General features: G+C 40.0%; 1 protein-coding gene across 1 annotated transcript in view; it reads left to right on the top strand.

The window, feature by feature from the left end:
• The window catches only part of LOC125893258 (eukaryotic translation initiation factor 3 subunit H), a 69295-nt gene that overhangs the window by 30920 nt on the left and 12404 nt on the right, over positions 1 to 25971 (top strand). Inside the window, exons 3-5 of the mRNA XM_049583822.1 lie at positions 8077 to 8244; positions 16540 to 16639; positions 20459 to 20608. Of these exons, the coding sequence (XP_049439779.1) occupies positions 8077 to 8244; positions 16540 to 16639; positions 20459 to 20608 (418 nt within the window). The remainder of the gene's footprint in view (positions 1 to 8076; positions 8245 to 16539; positions 16640 to 20458; positions 20609 to 25971) is intronic.

Below are 25971 nucleotides of genomic sequence, written 5' to 3'. Positions count from 1 at the left end.
TTATATGTGCAGGGTAAGCAAGGTAAGAAAGCAAACCCACCTCTTCGCTTTTACCATGCTGAACACCGCTGCTGCTCTTTAGAGTGCAGTTCAATCGCAGCTGTATATTTCTGTTCTGAAACCAAGCTTTGAAGAGTTTTTTCCCACAGCATTTCTCTTAAACTGTCCTTGATCAGTGGTCTATGTAGTACTCATCATTCTACTTTTATTGCAACTAAGAGGGAACATTTTCCACCAAATGTAATTAGGTTATTTTTGATAGAGGTCTGATTGGTCCATCTAACCTCATTTTAAGCTATTCAGAATTTCTATTCACCAAACTGGCGAAGTCAGGGAGGGAAATGGAGGGTAAAGATAATTTAGCTCACCAAGTTTCACACCTTTGACATCATTTTATTTTATTTATTGTGTATTATTCATCTGCTCGACTTAACACCGGTGGATATAAACTTCGGCCAGTGCTTTTGTGTGTGTGATTGTGTGTGTGTTTATGTGAAACTGCAGCGAGCAAGGCCCCGTCAGCCAGTCAAGGTTGTGATTAGAATGTGTAGTGACACACAGATACGTGCATCCTCACATTCAGAGACACACACACACTCACATATCTTGCTGCCCAAGCTGAGATGTTGTGGCCTGCAGCAGCATGCAAGGTCTGATGCAGTTCACCTCTTGTGTCATTGAGTATTAGAGTATGGACTATCTGTCTGGTTTATCGCAGCAACACACATACACACACACACACGTACACACACACACACACACGTGTGCACACACAGGTAGCACCTTGTTGATTATGACTCTTAACATTACTGCCCAGGGTGAGGAGTTTAGCTCCCAGCAGATAAATACCTCTCCCCACCATACATACACGTACGCACTCACTTTAGATGTACAGCTCGCAGTACATGACATCCTCAGGCTTCACACATCTCACACTTTCTCTTTTCTGTATCACTTCACACACATTTAGGAACAAACACATTCCTGCTCTCCTACATTTTGCACTTTTCCACAGAATCAGGCCCTGTTTCCTCCTCAGTTTTCTCTTTCCCATTCTGATCTCACGGTTTCACACATACTCTTTTAAATACACATTCATTTTGTCTCCAACCTACAACCCCTTTCCTCTCTCTGTCACACACACATACACACACAGACACACAATCAAGCAGCGCTAAGGGAATGGGCAGACTCATTCCCTGTCTGGCCTCGGGACCCAGATTGATTGATAGGAGAGGCGGCAGGGCAGCAGAAATGAGTGAGGAATAGCAAACGGTGGCGCATGCTCCCACCGCCGAGCCTTGATGATATTGTTAAATTGGCTATTCTGTGGCTTATGCTGTCGTTAATATCCAGGGAATGTTAGCGGCTGTCTTAGTAATGTAACCATAGGGAGCAACAATGTTTTTTATTTTTTTGAAGGGAGAATATAGAGGGCTTCTAACCTAGTTTGTCATGGGCCCACATTGTTTTAGAATGGTTTAGACTCAACCTGGACAGGACACAGACAGCATCTAGACACCATAACATGTGTTTGCGGTGGCACTGATGGCATTTATTGTGTGTTTAAAAAGCAAAAATTCTGATGTATTTAAAAGATGAACGGTTGGCTGCCAGATGGGCAAAGTGGTACTGTTTTCAGCAACCAAGTTTGTCACCGCCATCATGAAGATTAGCCATAATCACTTATCAATATCCACGCACATCTGCTGGGCTGACTGCCGTTATTCATTTATTTATTTATTTTCCAATTCACTGGTATGAACATGTCAAAAAGGGACAAAGCAGCATTCTGAGAGGCCTAAGTTTTTAATAACTTTAAAAAACACTGCATTAATGTAATCCACCTTGTCCTCCCCTCTGTCTGTCACTCGCTTTCTCAAACACGCACACACTCACACACTCACATACAAATGCAGCGCCCAGTCCTTGCATCTCTGTCCTCAGTCCTGACAGTTGTGCTACTATAATGCATAAAGCTTGCGCTTATTGGTTCATGTATTGGTGGTTAACTAACACCCACCCCCCCCCAAGCTGCTCGCTGCAGGAGTGAGAGTTCAGTTGTAGTGAGGTATTTGCAAAAGCTGTGAAACATAATGAAACACACAGGAAAGGAAAAGTCACCAGCTACCCATCTACCGAGCAGTGCCCATTAGACCTGATCTCTCCATTGCATATATTTTCCTGAATACTGGCTGATACCGATTGCTGGCCGATTGATCGGGGCATCCCTAGTTAAAATTTGTGCACACTTCTCACAGATCTGCCACGCACGGTGGCTGCTAGTGTAGTTAAAGAAGTGCGAGCGAGAAGGAAAAGCACAGATATTAAGCTGATTTGCTTGTGGTGCTGATCAACATCCAGCTCTGTACTAAAAATGTCTACTGGTATTCCATTTTGTTTTTTCCAAGATCATCATTCTGGGGGATATTTGGCAGAACATACACTCTGATCATCAGTGTGCTGCTTTCATTAGCTTGGACATCTGTGAGCTGCCCTGCCAACAACTGGATTCTTCTGTAGTTGGTCAGAGCACCTCCTTTGAAGCGGAGGCAAACTGCTTCACTTAAGGTCACCTCCAACTCAGTGGTAGTTGAAAGAGTGGAAAGCATTATTCATTCATGTACCAGCATTCACATTACGCTAATCAGAACACAGACAGCTGCCCTCACATCTCAGTCCCCTTTGTCTTCATTTTGTCAAAAAATACAAATGTTTTTCTTCTCTCCCTTTGTCTTGTATGAATCTTTGATTCTTGAGGTCATGGTTACGTTTACTCTTCAGTGTCTCATTAGCTTATTTTTAACACAAAAGCAGCAAGCCAGTCGATTCATTGATCAACAAAAATGATAAGTAATTCAGAAGAGGAAATGCTCAGTGCTGAAAGTTGAAATAGTAGCACGGTTGCAGCTTCAAAGTCCAAATATGTAGTTTTTTCTTTCTAAACTGATTATAGTGCTGTAAAAATAATAATTGTCTTATCCACGCCTACCTGTTTTACATAGAGGTCTCCAGAGGCTTTACTACTTCACTATATTGTGTAGAGTACACACATACCCACCTACGTCAGATGGTCACACAGTTTGTTTTTCTATCGTCTTTCACTGCTGTAGTTCTTGGCTTTTGAACAAACAAGGTAGTGATCCTGTGGCATTTACAAGGCTCTGTGCTCTATATTAGATCTGTGGTGGATGAGCTGGCTGGCCTGCAACTGGCCTGTAGCTTCACTCAGCCTTCTGAATCTCACTTTAGCTATCAGGCTGCATGTCGGTCGATTGTCTGCATGTGTCTTCTATCCATTTCTTTCTGACCTGGGTTCAGCGTGTAGTAGTTTGTTTATAAGTCTTCCTGTCTGCTCGATTCTCTAGTTGAAGCTCAGTGTCATCCAGATGGGTAGAATACAAGTCAGTCTATTTACTGAATTAAAAAAAACTCAGTTATTCGGCTATTTTCGTACATTTTGTGTGGTAGACTTTAATGCAAATTAATTACAGAACTGTACAATGTACGTTTACCCATTTTTTGTAGTCGTTGTAGTTTGTTGTTGTGCTTTCATTTGTCAGCATCAGTTTGCATCAGTGTCAGTTGCACAAAAAATTTACAACATCAATGTAAAGCCACTAAATCGTTTACTTTGGATTCATGCTTAGGGTTATTGTTCAAGTAGAGCACACCTCATCCTCACAGTCACAGTTGAAAAGATAGTTACCCAAATGCAGTTATGTGTAATGCAGAGGAACCTCAAGCATGAGCCGAGCCATTTGGCTCTGTTATCTATTTCTTTAACAAACTGGAAAACGATTTGTGAAGAGCTTCATGTTGCTGTCTCCGCAGAGTGATCTCTAATTTCAGCCAACAATCTCTATTTCTGTGCGTGGGCTCTCAGTCACTTGTTAGCTCTCGGCTGCTCGGTTGACCCACCATCTCAGGGAAAACACTGTGCGGTCCCGTGTTCTTTTAAATTTCTTTGAAATCCTACTCCGCCTTTGAAAATCTCAGCACTTGAAAAATGATTTCATAAACTTCCCTCGATACTTGCCTTTTCGCAGGTCAGTCTTTGAATTTTACACATACCGTCAGAATATACTTAGACACAACCTCTCATCTTAAATTAAGGAAAACAGGACTTTGAAATCTTTCTGAAATTGCTGTAGATAAGCAGGTTAATAGAAAATCAAGGACAGTTAGTGCCAGAATATTGTCACTTAGGAAGACAGGGACTGTATCTTATATGATTTTATGTGAATGACTGAGTGTTTGATTGATTGATTCACTGATTCAATGATTAACAAAATTAAAGGCCTCTGTCACATGTTCTGAATCATATTTTAGATCATCAGTCATTTATTTGTCACTTGAAATGATATAAAGTACAATTTCATTGAAATGCAATCCTGTCAGCTCCTTTAATTTGCACATATATATATATATATATATGTATGTATGTATATATGTATATATATATGTGTGTGTGTGTGTGTATATATATATATATATATATATATATATATGTATGTATATGTGTGTATGTATGTATGTATATGTATATATATATATATATATATATATATATATATACAGTTGGCTATACCAAGGCATTGTCTATATTTCTTCTTGTGGCCTGAGGGTAGAAGCCAGTACCTTCCTCCTGACCTCAGCAGGGAGAAAAAAGGGCAGCTATCCAGGTGGTTGGGATCATTAATGGTACTCCTGGCCTTATTCTTGCAGCGCCTGGTGTAAACATCCTTTAGGCAGAGTAGAGCAGCACCTATTGTATGTTCAGCCAAACAAACCACGCTTTGCAGGGCCTTGCATAATGCAACAGAGGGCAACTGTGTGGACCATAATCAAATTTACAATTCATACTTTTAACTGCAGAGACCAGAAATTTGGGCCCACATGGTACAACCTCAAGTGCTTGGAAATACCACACAAAGTTGTCTTGAACACTAAAAACAAGATCAGAATTCCCATGCATGATTCATAAGTAAATACATTGAATTTAAATAAAATAAAGACAAGAATATGTATAATAAATAAATCAGTTTGTGTCATTGTATCTTGCCATAGAGGGAAGAGGAGATGCATATATAAGTTTCTATGCAGACAAACATCCCACTCAGATCTGATCTACTTTGTTTGTAATATGCAGTTAGTCTAAAAGTGAAATCATAGCCTTGTAAAAACAAACAGATTTGGCTTATAAAGATATTGTACACACATTAAGCTTATAAAGAACTGTGAGGAGAGTAAGCCATTGGATAAGATGTGAGAGATAGCTGATTGGTTTCTTGGCCTCTGTTGTCAATCCGCCAGCCTTGAGCTTTCACTTCAGAGACAGATCACTTTGTGCACAATTTCCCTGCTAATGATAGGGTGTTGGGGCAGGTATACGCATCAGTGCGGCTTGAGAGGTAAGTACCCATACTGATTGGCATAGAGGTGCACAGACAGATACAGTAGTCAGGTGGCAGGCTGCCTTCCCTCTCCATTGAGCTCTGTGTGTCTTGGAGTCTGCTGCTAGCCTGCCCCTGGGCAGAGCCACTCTCCGACAGACTTACTCTGCCTGTCACAAGCGCTCTCTCCCTTCCTCATGCTCTCCCTTTTGATGCTTCTGTTTCGTGTCTCACCCACCCCATGTTTTAATTGTCACCTTCTTCTCGTTTGTCACTGTAGACTCCAAATTACAAAGGAGACAGTTAAATATTCTCGCACCTGCTACCCCCTACCAGCAAACTTTTCTCCATGAAATATACTATACGCACATTTCTCTAATGGGTTTTCCACTGCACTCAAGAGTCACAGTTAAGAAACACACACACACATAGTGCCAGACACCTCCTCTCCCTGTGGTGTATCACAGAGTTGCAACATAGTCTGCAATCTCGTTTTCTTCCCCCTAATATACCCCATCTTCCTCTATTCCTATCCTGCCTTCCCATCTCCTCCCCCTCGTATCATCCCGTCCATCTACTCTGCTTGCTTTTGTCTCACTGACTATGTCAATCACTAAATAAAAAGGGTAGATTAAAAGGCTAGATTGGTGCATCCAGTCCATCCCTGCAGGACGGGCTGTGAAAAGGGCCTCTTTGCCTGCCTGTCCCCATCCAGATGTTCAGTGTTTTTATTGTCAGGAGAAAGAGGCACCTCAGCGCAGCCTCTTCTCTTCACGCGGCACTCCTGCAGGAGTTGAATGTGTAATTGTGGGCAGACCAGTGCCATTTGTTTTCTTTGTGGAGTACAGCAGAGGCAGTGGAACAAATGACAGTGAGCAAGAAGTGTGAGTGTGTTTGTGGGAGGTCTGTTAATGACTGGATAAGTTAATGCAAATAAACCACAAAGTACTGTGTGCGTGACTGCTCTCTTCGTGAGTGCTACATGACCTCTGAGAGGTCAAATCCCTTGAAGTGACCAACTGAAATGTAACGATGTTTGGACCAAAATCACTCCCTGCTTTGCGTAACATCACCTCCAGGGGTTGAATTCAGGCCCTTAGAAAGAACCCAAAAGAGTCACCTTGGTAAAATGGTGACATTACATTTTTCCTCACTCACTCCCTTTTCTTTCACTTTCTGTTCTTCTCTCCATACTCATTCTTTTTCCTTCTCTGCTCTGCCTTATTCCTCTCTCGTCTTAGCTCTTTAAAGAAGTATTTTACGCCTGGTAAGTTGTTTTGAATTTTTTTTTATATTACCAGAGGAAAAGGGCTGTGGCATTTGCTTTTGTCGAAGAGGTAGAAAATCTACAACTACCAGGATGCACAGCGCTGCACCAGACCAATAAACCCTCCTGCTGGTGGGTGACATAATGCAAGCGTGACCATTTTTCCACAGGAAACAATATGGCAGGGAACAGACAATTTCAAATTACAGTTGAATAGCAAGCTAACATATGGTTCTGAAAACATTTTAGGGGTAAAACAGGCAATGCAGTAACAGAATCTTGGTTTATATTTGATCAGTTGTGCTTAGTTCTACTCTTTGATCTGAGGTTGCTGTGAGTTTGAGACGGATAGAGAGGGGCGGGTCTCTCTCTCAGTCCGCCTCTATATTTTTTGTGTCCGTTGTGGCAGGCATATTAAGATGCAGAAGCACAATCTGTAGTTCAAGCAACAGCCTTAGAGCCAGTGAAAATTTAAACTGAGAGACTAGCAGGGAGATTCGGGCACTGGTAAAATGGAGGGAAGTTTACCACAGATCATGTACACATACTACCCACATTGTTATGATACAAAGCTGGTTGAAAATCCACAAACTATCCCTTTAACACCTTCCTTTCTTTCCACTATCCTTCACCTTTCCATCGTCTTTTTTTTTTTTCTCCTCTGCTTTCTTCCATCCCTCCATGCCACCTCTCCAGTTTCTTCTTGTTAACAGCCTCAGCAGGAGAAGGATGTGCTCTACAGGCTGGGGTCTAGGGGGCCACAGCTGCCCAATAACACCCTGATTTATCAACCTCCTCAAGCTTGCCTGCATGGAGATTCTGTTTTGCTTGCTTGCTTGCTTTGGTTGTTACTTACAGCCGGCGAGGCAGGTTGTTTGTATTTCTGGCTGCGCGTCCTTAGGATGTGTCTGGTGTAATGAAATGGCTGTCCTCGTAATGCATCTAGCCTTCTCTCCAGTAGCTGAACCCTGTCTGTGTATATATCCAGCTGTTTTTTTCTCTACCAGGATATATTTACTGACATAAGGAATCAAAGGGTGACTGGCGGTCTCTGTTGATGTTTGTTTTAGAAATCTCTGCCACGGCCACTTGATAACGGAAGATGAAGCTTTTGTTTTCTCTGTTTCAGTGCATTTCTCTTTCACATCCTTGTTGCTCTTTTTCCCCCTAATTTTTTATGTTTCTCACATCCTCTGCTCCCTCCCTCTGTTCGTACACCATATCCAGTTACAGATGGAGACCAGATATTTACAGATCCAAAAAAATCCCTAAGCTGATTTCAATGAAGTTCATTCTGAATTAAATGTTTTCTCTCTCTCTCTCTCTCTCTCTCTCTCTCTCTCTCTCTTTATCTGTCCCATCCCTCTGACTTTCCTTCTCTCTACGTTTCTACCTCTCTCTCTCTGCATCTAGTCCAGTACCAGATGGAGATGATGCGTTCCCTGCGTCACGTCAACATTGACCATCTGCATGTGGGCTGGTACCAGTCCACCTACTATGGCTCTTTTGTCAGCCGAGCGCTGCTCGACTCCCAGTTCAGTTACCAGCATGCCATTGAAGAGTCCGTTGTACTTATCTATGGTAAGTAGGCTCATGCAGAAGACTGGGGAATGACTATGTTGATGGATTTCTTTTTCCACACCACGGTCTAGGATTTCATACTAAAACCAGCTCCTAACTGTGATGTAATTGGAGTGATGGTTGTCACATCATGTGGCTATGGCTAGGCATTATAACAGAACTTGGTTGAAGACATGACTAAATACATTACAAATAATTGGATGTAAAAAGAATGCATAATTTTGTTCATAAAGAGAGTAGTTGGTTTCACGGGGTTAGTGGTAAAATGTAAACTTTTACTCATTCAGGCTCAATCCCAATACACTCCTTGCTCCTTGCCACTAAACCCCATCCCTTCATTCTATGTGTTCATGCCAAGGGGTAGGGTGTCCCTATTCTTGTTAGGAGAAGGACATCCAATGAGAAATCTCCCAGAATGAATGAATGAATTGAATGATTGTTTTTTGACATTATGTGTGTATCTCAAACAGTGTAATCCAGCATTAATGTCATTGAAATCATTAATGTAATACCAGCTAGTAGGGCTGCACGATTCTGGAAAAAATGAGAATCACGATTTTTTGGCTTATAATTGAGATCACGATTCTCTCACGATTTTTTTCAACATAAAGATTTATTGTGCTTATTTCCTGATACAAAAGGAAAAGTAACAAAAATTACAAATAAATAATAAAAAAATATCATTAAATAACAAAGCCTATGATTGTGCCTGATACAAGAGACACAATGCACATAAACTCTGGTCAGCAGAGAGGGAACACTCCTGTTTTTAGCTTAAATGCAACAGCTGACAGCCTGACACTGACTGTAAAAACAATAAACTTTCATCTCTTGTCTTCTCTTATAGCTTTTGAACAAGTTTAACAATAATATCAATGTTGAACAACATTTTCTGTGGTAGGTATTCCAGGCCTGGAATTAAGTCATTTTTAGGGCAAGGCCACTTTGGTCTTTGATAAATACATATTCATTGGGGCATCACGGCCAAAATGTGGGGCACCAAGACCAAAACCAATGGCGCAATAACAATATGTGCTAATTACATTGAATGAAGACAAAACAATATATGTGTTGAAAAACAGTACTGAGTTTATTAAAACTGTAAACTGAACATTTGACTTTTCCACAAAATGCTGTGTGATAAATGTTATTAAAATCAAATTAAAATATTCATTGTTATTGTTATGATAAAATAAAGTCTAAATATACTAAGGAAGAAGACTAAGAGAGATTAAACGTTTCAACACCATGCATTTGACAGGAGTATTCACCTAACTTGGCCTACATATCTGTAACTATATAATTATTTATATGTCTCTATCTATATTTTTACATAAATCCCCAATATTTTATTTGCCTTTAAATCCTCTTCCTTCAATTAATTTGACAGTGTTTATTGTATAGTATTATATGTATTAATTCTGTACAGGATCTTGTATGTTCTTTAATGTGTGTTCAATTTATTAAAAGAAAAAACAAAACAAAAAAAAAAAAGGTTTTGGTGAACCCTGCAGCAAAGTGAACCCTCTTCCTCAGAGAGGATCTTTGCCTCCCAGTTTGTTCCTGGCGGCAGAGCAGAGTGAACTGTCTTTCTTCTCAGAGGATCTTTGTCCCATGAGAGCAGGCAATGTAAACAACTTTCGCTAGCGATTTCACAGTCACTAGAAGCACATTATGACCCTTTGTTAAAGTTTCTGTGTGGTACCTGTGTTGTACATGAGCTAACGTTAGCGGCTAAGGACTGAGAGGCTGTCCGGTATGTGTGTGTGTCTGCCTGTGGAGTATCAGTATGTTAACTTGTAAGGGGTCCTCCTCACGTTGTCAGCTCTCTCCTGCTCTTACTGCTTTCCAAACTGCCAGCTGGCTGTTGCTCTGCATCACGTGATATAACGCTGCGTTGTTGGGAGCGCTTGTTTTCATGCAGATGATGTCCCGACTCCTGGCACGGGCGGGGCCGGCAGAATTGCTGTCATTGAAAAATTAGATCGCATATGCATATGAATCGAGATCACGATTTTATTACGATTAATTGTGCATATATATATATATATATATATATATATATATATATATATATATATATATATATATATATGCTACTAGCTAGTTAGCGTGGTACGTAGCTAGGCGAACTACAACAAAACCTGTTTGCAGTCCACATGCCACAGACTGATCCACCAGCATTCCCAGGTGTCACGACGTCTTCTTTTTCTTACTTCTGCAATTTGCTGCTGACAACTGCAAAAGGATGCCTATTGTCCACACAAGAGAAATTGCCACAGCTGAAGACAGCATATTCGGGGTTGAAAATTAGGACTAGCTACTAGCAGAACGCTGGTAAAATATGCAAGTGACTCACCAACAAGAGCCTATTGAGTGGCTGGTAGATTTTAGAATCCACCAGCCAGTCTTAGGGAAAGGGGCATTCAGGATTGGGCATAAGTGTCTTTGAATAGCCAAGATGGGTTCAACCATTGGTCAGTACAGGTAATGGTCAGATGGGTTGGTCTAATTCTTGTCCACTCTATAGCCACCACAACCAGGGGATGTTTTAGTGCCTAATTTGTAGCAGAACAAAAGTGCAGAGAGCAGATTTACTTCTGTATTGTTCACCTGTCACACAACCATTCAGCTATTCACGGATAACCACCAATGTTAGAGATGCATGCTGTTGGAAAATAGTTCTAGGAGAGTAGGACAGCACCAGCTAAGTTCAACACAATAGTTTCACAAAAGAAAGCTGAATCTTTATGAAACAATAGGGAAAAATCACAAAAGCTTGCTCCGATTCAATATACCAAATCAGAATTAGTTGAACTTCTCAGGCATTAAAATGGAACTGCTACAAGGGAGCATATTCTAGTCATTTACAGTTCATATTCATTATATTCATATTTAGTTTCATCCATGATTAAACAATCACAAGTCAAATTTAGTCTCTTTAATCAATAGGTATCTAAGAATAGGATTGCCACTGAGAAGTCTTATAACATTCAACTGTGGCTGACATACACAGAATCTCAAAATTAAATTAGTGTGACAGATGTAGAAAAAGATTAGTTGAGGTTAGCACAAATATTAAAAAAACAATGGCTATGTTTCAAGATAAATTCAGCAAGTGTCTGCGTTGACATCAAATACATTTTAAATAGACCTTAGAGCTTGAAGAATAATTAGAAATTTTTTTCTCTTTGTGCTGATCTCCTATATGCAGGTGTCAGTTTGTATGATGCAAAGTGCTATCAAACATCAAGGTAGCAGGGAGCATGAGTGCTGCAGAGGTAGTTATGTGCAAAATCCCGTTTAACAGCAAAGACCTGGGCTTATGCCCTCCCCAGTAAATCATCAGTGGCAGGTGAAAAGAAGGGGTTTGCAACGCAGTGTCTGTCTGCAGCCCTTGAAAGGCCGACAGCAGAGGAGGCAGTGACAAGCACAAAGCAGGGAAAAATAGACAGGATTAACAAGGTTGCTGGTAACCACTAACATGACGCGTACGGACATCATGTGCCTGCACCTGCTTCATAGAAAAGACCTTTAAGAGCTGCCCATAATTGCAGCACCACAAATGCCATCCCAGATGGTGTAAGCTTTCTTTCAAACGACAGCAATATTAAAACCTACATGGCAGCAAATTAAAACCTGTCACTACAAAACAGTGAGCATTTAACTCCTCAGTGTCTAAATAAATGATGATTCATTACTACATAACCTCTCCGAGTGCTCATTGATTTTAGAGGCAATATATAAGAACATTAAATATTTGAGTAAATGGTGAAAGTGTTTAATTTATGGCTGGTTTCTATGACAGTACAACTGGTCTTTATTTATATTCACGATGCTGAAATGTGACTTGCGCATTACAGACTTTTACAAGCTGAAGACATATAATCAAATATAGATATTGTCAAAATGCCAGATCGTATCAAGAGAGTATTTCTGCCCATATTGCACCCTTCATAATGTGCTGAGTTTACCTCCTATAGGTTTACGAGCCGAAAAATAAGTCTAAAGTACAGCCAAGGTGACACAAAAAGTCGTTCAAGCTCCAGACCTGAAGTCAGTCTTTCATTAGGACAGCTTAGTGTTTATCCACTCACTTTAAGTCAAGAGAGAGGCGGCAACCGGAATTGTCATTTTAAAAAATGATGAAAACAGCTTTGAAATTCATCAATGTTTCAGTGCCGGTGAGTGTAAAGGAACTCCCCCCGGCCCTATTCTTTCTCTCCAAAATCACTTCAGGGCTGTCATGTTCTCAGATTGTACAAATCCATGATAGGCAAAGATTAATTTAAACCAGCTGACATATGAACCCCTCTGATCTAGTCCTGCCAGCCAGCTGGCCACTCAGGCAGGCAGGCAGGCAGCAGCCCTTTCTCATTCTAAACGAGGGCTCCTGTTAATGTCAGTCAATAATGCAGCGCTTAATGGATCAAAGCACCTCAAAGGAATTGACATTATCTCTGTTTAAAGTCAAAGGGAAAGAAAATTGATTTGTCTTTTCTTCTCTTCGTCATTAACTCACCGGTCATTTTATGCCGATGGATGAATCAATCAGGTGGCCAACTGGCGAGTTAATAGCTTCCGCTCAATGAAAGCTTAGGATTAGAGTGGGTTGTTAAACCAATTGGTTTAGTATGTTCACCATGACAACTATTTTTTTTTTTTTTTTTTTTTTAGCATGAGGTGAACTGTAAAAGAGGTTAAGATGGACAGGCACAGAGCAAACCTATAATAGCTCTTTGCAGGCACAGAGCTTTAAAGCAACCGACATACAGTATATATTTATAGAGTGCTGCAGGAATGAGTCCTAAATCCCAGAAATGAGTTAGCATTTTAACACTCCGGCTCCCTCATGTCTAAGTCAGGAGACTTTCACATTTTGTTGTGGGACATAAAATACCCCACTTTAGGGATGTCCCGATCCAACTTTTTCACTTCGCCGATACTAATACCAATCCGATCCAAGCGCGTATTATACATATTCACTTATTTTGTTGTCAGTCATGTTAGAAAAGGTTTGATCAAGCGATATTACTCCAACAACTACTTAATCGGGTTAGTTAGAATGATCCACAACAGTTGGTATGAGAAACTGACATGCTTATTGTTAACAGGGTGAAATAAAAAAAAACTTTAAACTTGAACTTTAACATTAAATAAAAAATAAAGCTTGTTTGCTTTGGCTGCTTTGGCCCCTTAAATAGAAAATAAATCATCACAAGACATCTTTAAAATGTCTAACATTGAAATTAAAATAGCAGCAAGACTCCACACACTTGTGCTTTGGCCCCTTAATAAATAAAAAATAGATTAACACCACAAGACATTTACAAACAATGCAGCCTTTCCTTTTCAGTTATTTTTGTAGTGTCAGTGCCAGCCTGGTGCTGCTGTTTCCTGTGTGTCTGCATGCTGGCCTGGTGGATTGATAGTAAGTGCTGGAGCGGATCACTGGAATGGATTACTTGAATCACGGAGCGCTGGACTGGCCAGAAAACCCGGATCAGATTCCATGAAAAACTGTATTTCACGGATCGGCATTTTTCCATGCAGTCCGATCCGATGCCGATGCGCGTTTTTTGCTAATATCGGCAGCCGATACCGATCCGGATATCGGATCGAGACATCCCTACCCCACTTGTAAATTTTGAAGCCTTTAAGTGTCTTAAAAAAGCTGCTTGCTAAATATATATATATATATATATATATATATATATATATACACATACAGTACAATGTGTATATGTGTATATGTGTGTGTGTGTGTGTGTGTGTGTATATATATACATATATAATGTATGTATATATGTATGTAATGTGTGCAAAGACACAGGGTAAAGACCAGCCCAGGAAAGGTAAAGTTCCACTGTCAAAACTCAAGAAGCTCCTAAGAGCTGGATGTTTCATTTATTTACCAAGCTTCCTATGGGTAGGAGAGAGTTGTCTTAATCAAGTGTGGCTGTCACCAACCAGTCTCAGTGGAGATTTGCCAGCATTGAGATTGGCTGCATCTTGTTTGGGAGTGACTCAGTTGGCGGTTGGAAAGGGACAAAGTCAGACTAAAATTTCTGGTAGACAGTTTGGTTTCTGTCAGCATGTCCAGTCTGAGCCAATATTACCACTTTCTCTCTCTAGCAAGAATGCAAGTAGCATTTCTCAGAGTCATGCTGCATACTTAACATTTTTTCTCTATCTAAGTGTGACTTTAGCTTGGCTGTTCAGTTTGTTGAATTGATTTTAGGAATTAGAAACCCTGCAGTGCAAATGTTGTTTCGCAGTTGACAGACCACTAGTGCCTCTGCTCCCCTCCCAACTGCTCAGATCCGTAAGCCTGGACATACATGAGTGTTTTCCATCACTGGAATTGATAGAAAAGAGTGACAGTTAAGTGACAAAATCAATCAAGTAAGATATCTGATGGAAGGCACTGTGTCTTCAGTTATTGGCTTTTATAGCAGCTCCTTGCCAACTAGCACCTTTGAAACAGGATTTTATGTTTTTACTTATTTTCACTGGGATCACTTGTGGTTTTCAAAACAGTTAGACTTCTTTTTATGTTTGCAAATAGTTACTTGACACATTTGGGATGTGTAAAAAATAAAAAATGAGTCAAGTGCTGTATAAATACTCATAACTGCTAGGCACTTTGATCTCTTGTATGACAATATACATTCTGGGTTAGAGACTATATAGTAACTGGTTCAAGATGGTGTGCATTGCACAATGGAGACCCTTGGCACTGTTTACCATGAATGAAAAATAAACATTATTATTGTTTTGTCATATCATACCAAATTCCATGTGCAGATCTAGTTAAGGTTTGCTTATTGGCACTATATCCCTGAAAGATATAGTGATAAAATATGGCTAATACCTACCATACACTAGAAGACTTTGGAAAGACTTTTAAAAGCCTGAAGTCTGACACTCTCTGACACTTTAAGACAATGTGAGTTCTTAGTCACAGACTAAAAGAATTTACAAAATCTGGGAATCTCTTAGGTTTACTATTTGCAAGACTACAACTAGATTCCTTAGAGGTTATTTTCCATCCTGCTCCTGGTGGAAAGTACTACACCAACTAATATGACATATTAAAAAAATTCCTTGCATGTCTGCTAAAGCACATATCTCCAGAAACACAAGATAAAAGGCCTCATGCATGGACAGTATGACCATCAATGCCCTATCAATATATTCTATAAAGAAACTGTATTTGCTAACTGTACTTGTCGCCTCAACTTGCTACCAGCCTCTTTTGGTTAGCTGCACTACTTTAGTGGTGGAAGACTTTTGGACAAACCATTTCAAAAAATAAGATTCCTCTCTAAACTAGGTGCTGGTCTGGGGATCAGATATATGCTGAATTGTTCACTCCACAGCTCCACCAGTTTCTCCTCCTTCTCTACAGTACAAGAAAACCAAGACTTTGTCACGTTCGTTCCTCCCTGAAGTCCCCTCCATGTTTACTGTCTACCCAGTTTGCTGCTTCCTGTTGATGCTGGAGAGATAGCACCTACTGGCTGTTGATAATTTTGGAGCATGGGGCATCAACATTTGCCTGAGCCAAGAATAAAAAAACGGTGATGATATTAAACATGTTCAGTTTGTCAGAACGTCAAGAGGAAAAAGACTGACTTAAGACAGCCTAGTGTTTTAGGACCACCTTATTCCAGTCAATTGAGATGTTAGAACGCTCCACAACTCTCGCAAAACACACTTAATTTGTAAAACAACAGAGGCAACTATACCCAAAACTACAGTTAAATTATTTCACAGTCAAAAACCATGGATTACCAGAACCATCCAGATACATGGACATTTAAGGAGATGCAATGAAGACTAAATTATAATGCAAAAGTTGAAAGAGCTGATGGTTGTACCTTATATGGCTTCATGTGAAGAATAATTGATTGTTTGATTGATTGAAAGTGAAATTGCTTGTTTGGTGTAAGGCTGGTGTAAGGCCTAAGTATGTTCACTTCGTTCTAATACTAATACAATATTTTAAAAATGTTTAATCATTGTTTAAGAACGTGATTGTGTATTACTGGAGCAAGTCTCACTCCAGCCCTTCAGATTTGTATACAAATATTGAATATAGATTGTATGTCAGTAGATGACAGGCAGATTTTTCATGGTACTGATTGCATAGGATCAATCGGACAAAAGGGACATTTTTTAGAAAGCTTTACTTTAAGAGGAATTCAGTTTGGACTGGAATCCAGAGAGTATGATTCAAAGAGCAGTGTTACAATTTTCATTTTTTCGCATCCCACCCTCTTGTCATTCTAGACCCCATAAAGACGGCCCAAGGCTCCCTGTCCCTCAAGGCCTACAGGCTTACTCCCAAACTCATGGAGATCTGCAAAGAGAAAGATTTCACACCTGAGGGGTAAGTAGCTCATTGCAGAACACACAAAAATAAAATTGGATTTCATGATCGCTCACAAAGATATTCACAAGTAAATCTTGTGTTTTCATTTGTGCATAAATATAAGCACATGGGTTCACATTGCTTACAGGAAAACAGAATTAAAATATTTTGCCTTTTGCTCTTTTGATTCTGCTTATTCAATGGATGCAAATGCAGGCTTGTGCATCCACAGGGGAGGCATTTAGTAGCAGTTGCAGACTGATGCTGATGATGATGATTTATCAGTTCGCCCTTGCCCGTCAAACAAATGTACCATGTTTACGCTTTTTCTGACCCCAAGGCTTATCGTAATTGCTTTTAAATTGCAGCTAAAAATGAATGTAATGAGGGGACCATTTTGTAGGCAGTTCAGGGTAGTCCAAGTGCACAGACTCACACATGCATAAACACACGCATGAAGGGACACACACATGCACTGACGAATGCAAGTAAACAGCTCCACGAAGAAGTCCCGGAGGTATCAAATTGCTGTCCACTCAGAACTTCCAGATATACATTTTTAAATTCACTAAAAGCGAGTGTATTTGTGGGGAGAGGGGACAATTTAACCGCATCATTTCATTTCTCTTTCCCATTTCCTCTGTTTTTCTCCACCTGTGTGTCTCTATTGCCGACAACTCTGTTATTGACCCAGTGTGTTTGGCCCAGAGTCAGGATCCTTCTCATTTCTGCAGCTTTTCATTAGTTCCTATGATTTATTACTGCTCCAATCTGTAGCTATCAGTGTTCCCAATAAGCCAATGATTGAGAGAGGGCAGCACAGGGCAGGAAAGGACAATATCACCACATAACAACAATCTTGTCTCGATCCTATTATTTTCAGAATAGACTGGAAATCTGAATATCAATAATGTTTCTGTTTTTTTCCCACTCCGGAGATGCAAAACTTCAAAAGTGTTTCATTTTCCCCCCACTACAATGTGCGTAAAAAAAACACTCTCTTTCATGTTGGTTTATTTGATGTTACATAAGCTTGCATATATTGTGCACCTTTTCAAAATGAAAGGCAGGGTTAGATGATTGCTGAATAGACCCATCCCTTTGAACTGCCCTCCAAGTCCGCTGGGCTATGGAGACAGTAGTCAATAGCCTCCACTTCAGCGCACAATATGAAGCATCAAATTAGTCGGCCTGTGGAGTCAACCTTTGGCTTTGTCCAGCAGGGCCCAACTTGGAAAGAGCATGGCATTAAGTGCGCCAAAGTCCAGTAGGGTTGAGCAATTTGTACTGCCTAGAATGTGCTATTCTTCTGTTTCCTCATAGATGTCTTTTTGTGTTGCTCCGCAGGCATTTGAAAAGGTCATAATTTGCAGGAAATATTTTAAAGCACTGCAGATGGATAATTGTGCCAATAGGTATAACAAACAGTATTTATATCATTATAGATTTTCCTTATAAAGTGCTGTTATCCATACTGATTTTTGTTCTTGGCACTCTGAGCCTGAGGCAGGGTTGTCCACTTCCGCTGCCTCAGAGTCTCCTCCTAAAGTTTGCCTGAGGTGATTCTCTACTTGGAATACGAAACAACATTTTTCAAAATTACCTTATCAGAATCAGATGATGCTCCACACCCCTATTCATCACACGGACAGCCATAATATAAACATCTCTGTTTCTGGTACAGCGCACATGGTGGATTTATGCAGCGAGCGTATTGATCCCATAACAAGCAGGACGCGTCTAACAAGCCAACTTTGCACATATACAGACATTAGTTTGTAGCTCATGCACTGTGCACAAGTGACAGGCTGAACTAAGGCATTCAGTCAATGCTATTGGATTTATGTGAGACATTAAGCAAAGTTTGAAGTTCCATTTTGTGTTAACAGGCCCATGTCAGAGAAGCAGAGAGAGATGCAGCTTTTAGCTCCTGAGGAACAAGGAGAGGTGGTTAAAAATCGGTCGGGGCTTTGCACACTTATCAGCAAAGCCCATAAAAAAGTAATTTAAGCTACTGAGTCTAACATTGCCCGGGGTGTGCAATATGGACAACCTATCGTATCACACCATTTTCAGATATCAAAATGCAACATGCATAACATTACTATTCATTTTGCTTTTATTTGGCTGAGGTACAATTTCCTGAGAAGTACAAGCCAAGTGGTAACAGTACAACGCTCCATTTGCAACCTCTCTTGTAAGCATATGTGAAATAAATAAAAATGTGGAGCTAAAAGCAGACCTGAGAAGATCTCTGCTCTCAACACAACAGATGTTAAATGCATTACAACTTGGGGTAGAACAACTGTTAACCCCATCTACCCTCTGTTCATTTAAAATGTGTTCAAAGTGTCTGTGGATCAGCTAGGACCTGGATTTTTCCTGGCACCAGTTTTGTTTGTTTCTGGCTAATATCCACCCCTGATTCACACTCACTCCTGCGTGTAGTTTTTATGCATAAACAGTAGGGGTGTGAATCTCGAGGCACCTCAAGAGTCAATTCTATTTCAGGGAGCTATGATGAGACTGTAAAATAATTATCAAGGCATTTTGATGCATCACAATGTTTGATTTCTGGACATGATTTAGTTTTCTCACTGTGTGAGTACTTGCAACTTTAAAACTGCGTATGTGTGATGATCCATAAATAGATAAACAGATGAATTTACTTGCACACAGTGTGGCTCTTGTCCAGTTCCCTTTTCCCTTCATCTTCATACCAAAATTCTTCCACAGTTTAGCTTCTAAGCCAGGAGGGCTGCTCAGATTGTATCTGTCTATCTGCGGTTGCACATGCTCTGCAAAACTCAAGAAGTGGCCAAGCTTAGGACAGTGGTTCCCAACCTTTTTCCTTAAGGAACCCCTTTCTTATCATGAAGTAAACTGATGACCCCTGACTAAGGGACATATTTAATGGATATTTCATATTATATTTAATACATAGCAATAACAGTAAAGAACAACTGATAAACTGTACAATTAATCCAAATGATGAACGCAGTAAATGCAGGAAGTTTGTGATTATTTCCTTTGAATATTGTATCAGAGATGAGTTTTCCTGATATTTTTAGGAACCTTTTATGTGATTCTCTATCTGTGTTATTTATTTTTTGATTTTATATTTAACATTCATGCATACTTAATAGGCTGCTTTTCTGACAAATTTAGTGTTTTCTTCTCCCTGACACTTAGCCATTGTACTGTTAGCTCTGTAGTTGTTTAGACTGCATACTTTTCTAATGCTGGACGAGGCTTTGTAGCAGAGAATGAAAAGGCTGTGAAATTTATTTTAAGTTGTCAAGTTGTCTTGAATCATAATGTAAACTTTAATTATGTTTACATCCATTACTTTTCACAGTCCAGTTGGTTCAGCTATAAGGAACCTATAGCCTGGTCTTACAGAGTTGTTACAGGTGATCATAAGCTTGAGAATTTGGGTTTTAATTTATTATTGACTTTTTTGCATTGAGACATAATTTTTCCAAGAGAGAATCCTGATGCAGCCGAGAATTAGAATTTATAACCAGGCAGGCTGTCCCCTTAAAACCACTCACTGTATCAGACAGAAAATGATGGATAATGTACCCTCTGGTTTTAGTATAGAAGTTGAACTACATTTCAGCACAGTATAAAGAATGAAGTGATGCCACTTGGCTGGGCAACATGGTTGATGTCCATAGGTTCGTCTTGTGTCAGAATATCTCTCTGTCTGCAAACATTGGTAAAAGCACTGGATGTAAAGATGAAATGAAAGAAAATCTTTTTTGGGTTGACAAATAGTAACTTAACCTGTCTTCTCTTGCCTCTGTCTGTCCTGTCCTGTCCTTCACTCTGCAGCTTGAAGAAGGCTAACATTGGCTTCGAGCATATGTTCGAGGAGGTGCCTATCGTCATCAAAAACTCCCACCTCATCAACGTACTGATGTGGGATCTGGAGGACAAGTCCACGGTCGCCGACAAGCACGAACTGCTCAACCTCTCAAGCAGGTCAGACGTGAGCTCATGCAGCCATTTTACCAAGAAGGCTTTAGGCCAGACACCTTGGTTGTGAAAATGTTAAGAGTGAATGCATGTATTTGGATCAGCTATTTCCAATAGGTTTTTCTCTAGACATATCATTTACAAGATATTTCTGCATGGTCTTGTGGGGCATTGTGTGGGTTTATCAAGATCTGTCCTATATAAAATAGCGCGACCTTCAATCTCACTGTAAATTTTCTAATCTAACACCGACTTTGCAGGGAACATGTAGGCGATCTAACAGTTTTAACTGCTGTAGATACTCATGAGTGATTTAGTTTCTCTCCCAACTTTTATTCCCCAAATAAAATCTCTCTTTTTTTCTATTTATTTTGGAGTTTCAAGGCTCCTGTTTACATAACATGCAAATTAATAATCTTACATTGCACTTGGAGAGACCCGTGTAAGATCATAATGGTAGGAAGCTCTTCGGTCTTTTGAAGTAAGAGTCCAATTCTTCGTTCATGTTTCATGCCGTCTGATTACATTACAGCATTTTCTATTTTTATGACACTGCCCGCATCATAGTGTTTTGTAAGCACATGAGCGCAAGCCAGCATGAAAAAAAATACTGTCATAATAAGGTTCATCAGCAGACCTCAGTGTGTCTCATCAGCCTCTGTGCAAAATCACCCACAATCAAATCGCAGGAAAACAAGTTATTGATGGAAATTGCATCACCCCCAAACCATCCAACACTAAGCAAAGTGTCACCTTAATTTGATTCATTTGCACACTCTTACCATAGTACTGTGCATACATACCTATTGAAGAATAATGTCTTCCTAAAACCGTCTTACAAGCTTTAAAACCATGTCATGGTATCTCTTTAAACCTGCAGGGTGCTTTCACAGACATGAGTTAAAGCTACTTCTAAATTAAAATTGATTTGACATTAGGGAACTCCTGGGCATTAATCTGCGTCTTCTACACTGTTCTAAAGTGTACCAGTAGAAACAATAAGAGGCCTATTGATGTGTTTTGGCTTATGTTTATATACCATACATGTTTAGTGCTGTTTTCAAGCACTTCTTCGGAGTGTTTTTTTTTTTTTTTTAATCTTTTTATTATTATCACAAAAATCCCATAAAGACCAAATGCAACAATGAATTTATCTTACTAAACGGGAATAGTTTGTGTGGCCAAAGCTCACACTTCTGTGCCATTGTCTTCCAAAACCTATTAAAAATGCATAAAAGAGCCATATTATTGCATTGGGTGACATATTCCTTCATTACAATAAACACAGCCGGTATAGTTTATTCTGAAACATCAGCTGCATTTGTGATCTCTGGAAAGCAAATGCTTACATACACTGGTGTGTGTTTACCCTGCTTTGTTAGTTTGCTTCACCATTTATCATTAGCTGTAGAAATTATCGTTAAAATGTACAATGTGTGGGTCAGACTCGGATCATTTTTACAAGGTTGAATACGCAGCTGACAACACTAATGAAGAAAGGGTCAGATTTGGTGGACCTGCAGTGTCATAAACTGGAGTACCCTGGAGAAAATACAACAATGAGCTGAGTGAATGGTGTAAACTACACTGGCCATGTTTGCTGTAATGAAGGAATATGTCACACAGTGAAACACTGAGGCCCTTTTGTGTGGTTTAATAGTTTGTAGAGGATAATGGACCTCTATGGCACATAGGCATAAGCTACATGAGGGTGTAGCTCCACAAACAGTACTTGTTAGTAGGATCAATTCTTTGGATTTGCTGTTTTGTTGATGATAATTAAAGATTGAAGATAACACCAGCCTAATCTTTTAAAACCTATTTTAACCTGCTTGGACAGCAGCACCAGATGGGTGAGGGATACAGCATCAGAACATCTCAAGATTTGTAACTTGCCAGTCATGGAAATGTTTCACCAAGACAGTTGAGAAATTCAGTTTGTATTGTGCATCATAGATATAAAACAAGCCCCAACAAGTATTTGTTGTTTGGATCAGATCTGTCACTCACACCAAAATGGCAGCCCACGTACATATTCTAGTTTTTAGACATGTTTGACCACTTAACTTGTTCCAGGAACTTATCGGTGTGCCCTTGGGTTAGTATCTGATGTCTCATTGGGATATCTAGTCTAAAACTAGGTACAGTAAATGCCATATCTAAATGTCAATTCAGAAATGTCTCCACAAAAACAGAATCTGCTGTCAAACTTTGTCTTCCATCACTAATGAGCACAATATGAACAAATATCACCCCACCAATTCAACTCACAGCCTGGCTCTTAAAGTCTCGCATTTAGATCTCAGAGGCTCTCAGCATCAGTCTCAAGAGAATTTATCAGCAATCATTTATGGAGATAAACCACTGCAATTGGAGCAACAGCTGTGAAGCTTCCCAGGGGCAGGTGTGAGAAATTAGCACAATAACGACTCAAAGTGCTGATTTACACACTGTTAGCACGCTAAACACTCTGTGCTTACTTATACACTGCAGTGTAGCGCATCAGGAGTTGTTGTGATTTTTCTCATCTGTGTCCTGAAACACAAGTAAGTCATGAATTCAATTAAACACTCCTGTGTACAGAGCGCTGCAGAATGCATGTGCCTGTCCAACTAAGTATGGCTCCAGCACAGGCATTTGTTAGAAATTGTCAAGTAAACTGAGTAAGAATACCTCACTTTTCTTGCATATTATTCCATTTTCCAAATGACTACTCTGAAGTTTAAACATAGCTTTTGATATGACCCAAAATGGGGCAGAGGAAGCATGGCACTCCCCATGGATTTCCCGGCACGGCTGCCGATGGGATGTCTGGCAAGATGAAATTGTTTCCTGAAGTTGTCAGATTGTTGCGCAGCTCTGTCCTTGTATTGGATTGTAGTGTCCGTCTCTCTACATCTTCTCCTGACAGCCCCGCCCTCTTCTCCTCATTTCCACCCCTCCAAAAAAGACAACGATAATGGGTTTTATTTAATGTTTTTCCTTTTGTCTCATTTTCCAATCTGCAGCCCCATTTGTCAATGTCATCTACGTCTAAGGCTGAGTGAATGCAGTTTCACTCCAGCAAACAGGGTTGTTCTTACCACAGATGATGATGTTGATCGTGGTGATGGATTGCATGAATGTAAATTCATTTATGTAGCTATTTTCCCCCAAACAGTCTCGACATGTGCAAAGTCACAAAGCAGCATATATTCATGTCAGGCCACAAAGCTTTTCACCTGTGGGCTGGCTTCCATAGTCTTGCCTTAAGATTTGCCCACTGTATAGTGGCTGACATTGTTCATTATAAATCATCCTTTAAACCTCATATTTACTTTTTGTTCCGTGTGAAAGAGCAACTCGTCAGTCCATTACCTCCAGTCTACTTAGGGTAATTGGTCCTCTGCATAGAAATGTTGGACAATGGAAGGATATGTAAACAGAGTTCTCTGCTTTACAGAACTACCCTGATGATATGTATTCAATAAGGGAAAATGGTATTGAGCGCAGGCAGAAAAGACGAGAACTGCAAGGCTTTGTTAGAGCTGCAGTGGTAGGAGGAGTGAGGAAGGTGAAGAAACATATTGCCACAAAGGAAGTGTTGCTGTGAAGGAAATACACGGAGGAAAAATTATCTTTGACAGACAAACCTCATCCAATAAGATGGACTTAAAGAAGAGTCTTATACTGTCTTATACTCTCACAGCTCCGTGTCTCTTTTGCAATGAAATAATGATGGTGGACAGGAAGGGAGGAGATAGGGATTTAAATATAAAAAAATTAACAGGCTATAGGATTTTCAGTCGCATTAAGGATTATGAATTTCTGTCACACCCACCCTAAATCGCTTGAAAATTTTAATTTTATGCATACTTTTTTATCACCGAGATAATACTATGGAGTTATGTTGGGACAATGTTAGATCTCGGCTGTTTCATGTACTTTTTAAAACCTATTATTCTGCTACAAAAGCCAGCCAGAGATCCATATTGTGCCCTAGTCCATCAGTTAAAAAGGCTCCATCAGAGTAAAACACTCATTATAAGAATGGAAGTCACTTCCTTGGCAGCTTTGTTAAAGAACTCCCCTCTGAACTTTCAATTTACTGAATGTCAGCCCATTTTTGCTCGCACATCAATACAGTTTTAGAATTTGTCCTCTATTGTCCTGTGTGAATATGAGCACGTAGGCCTGAGCACGCATACAGTACACTGTATGGGCTGCCATTGAACCTGACCTTAAAACAGAATGAGTGATGATAGGAAGTCCCACAGTAGACTTTGATTTCTAATTCAGGATTGATCGGAAGGCTCACTGACCTGTGTGAATAATTCAACCCTTTGGAGCTTTTGACCAGACACTGTGTAGTGTAGAATGCAATATTCCGCAATTTTTCCAACCATGTGTCATTGGTAACGTCACATTTTTGAGTGTTTGGTAATACCAGTGAATGTGTGCACATTTATGAGCAGTAGTGTGTTTCCCTTGTATATTCAGGCTTTTATTAACAAGAGAAACAACCGAACATGCTCAAACACAGCAGAGAACAGAGCAAAGTATTAGTAGGTGTAGTCGTACTAGCAACCTGTCATTACCAAGCATGTGTCAAGGACACAGAAATACACTCAGAAATTCAAAAATACAAACCGATAACAAAATAGAACAAAAACCCAGTGCACTGAATCACTTACTAACACACACACACACCGACACACACAGTCCAGATCCAACACTTGACACATACATAAACGACAGATGTTTTGAAGGATCCTGCTCTGACTAAATGTTTTCCTTTGCATATATTATAAATGCTCACCACACAAATTAGCTACCATATTGCTCGATGAAATAGTTTTAAATGGGCTTTCGTCAGCGAGAATCAATTTTGACACAGCCAGAGGGACGCGGCAGGGAAGTGCTGTGGTGAGATTTGGTCCTGGGCCATCAGTTTTCATGTTTACAGCTCTGACATTGCAGTGGAGGGTTGACAAACCGATCACACGAGAGTCCTCACAGGCAAATGCGATGGGACTGGAAATGGCTCGGCAGTCTAAACTATGGAAAAGAGAATCAGAGCTACTGAAAGTCATACAATATTCTCACACTTATTTTAAAAGAAATTTTTAACTGTGAAACCAGCAGTGAAATCTGACAGATAGCCCATTTGCAGGATTCGTCCACATACCTTCTGTGCCTAACACTCTGCAGTGCAAGGGCAGCAGGCGGGCCTTGAAGCTGAATATTTGATCACTTAAATTAACACACACCTCATGCAGGTGCCAGGCTGTGATGTGGATGGTGTTACAGATTGTCAAGCATGCAAGAATAACATTATAAATCATCTTCAGTAATGCTTATACAATTATCTGCATGCATGTGGTTACATT

The sequence above is a fragment of the Epinephelus fuscoguttatus genome, linkage group LG8, assembly GCF_011397635.1.
Source record: "Epinephelus fuscoguttatus linkage group LG8, E.fuscoguttatus.final_Chr_v1".
Lineage (NCBI taxonomy): Eukaryota > Metazoa > Chordata > Actinopteri > Perciformes > Serranidae > Epinephelus > Epinephelus fuscoguttatus.
This window is presented reverse-complemented; position numbering and strand designations above follow the sequence as displayed.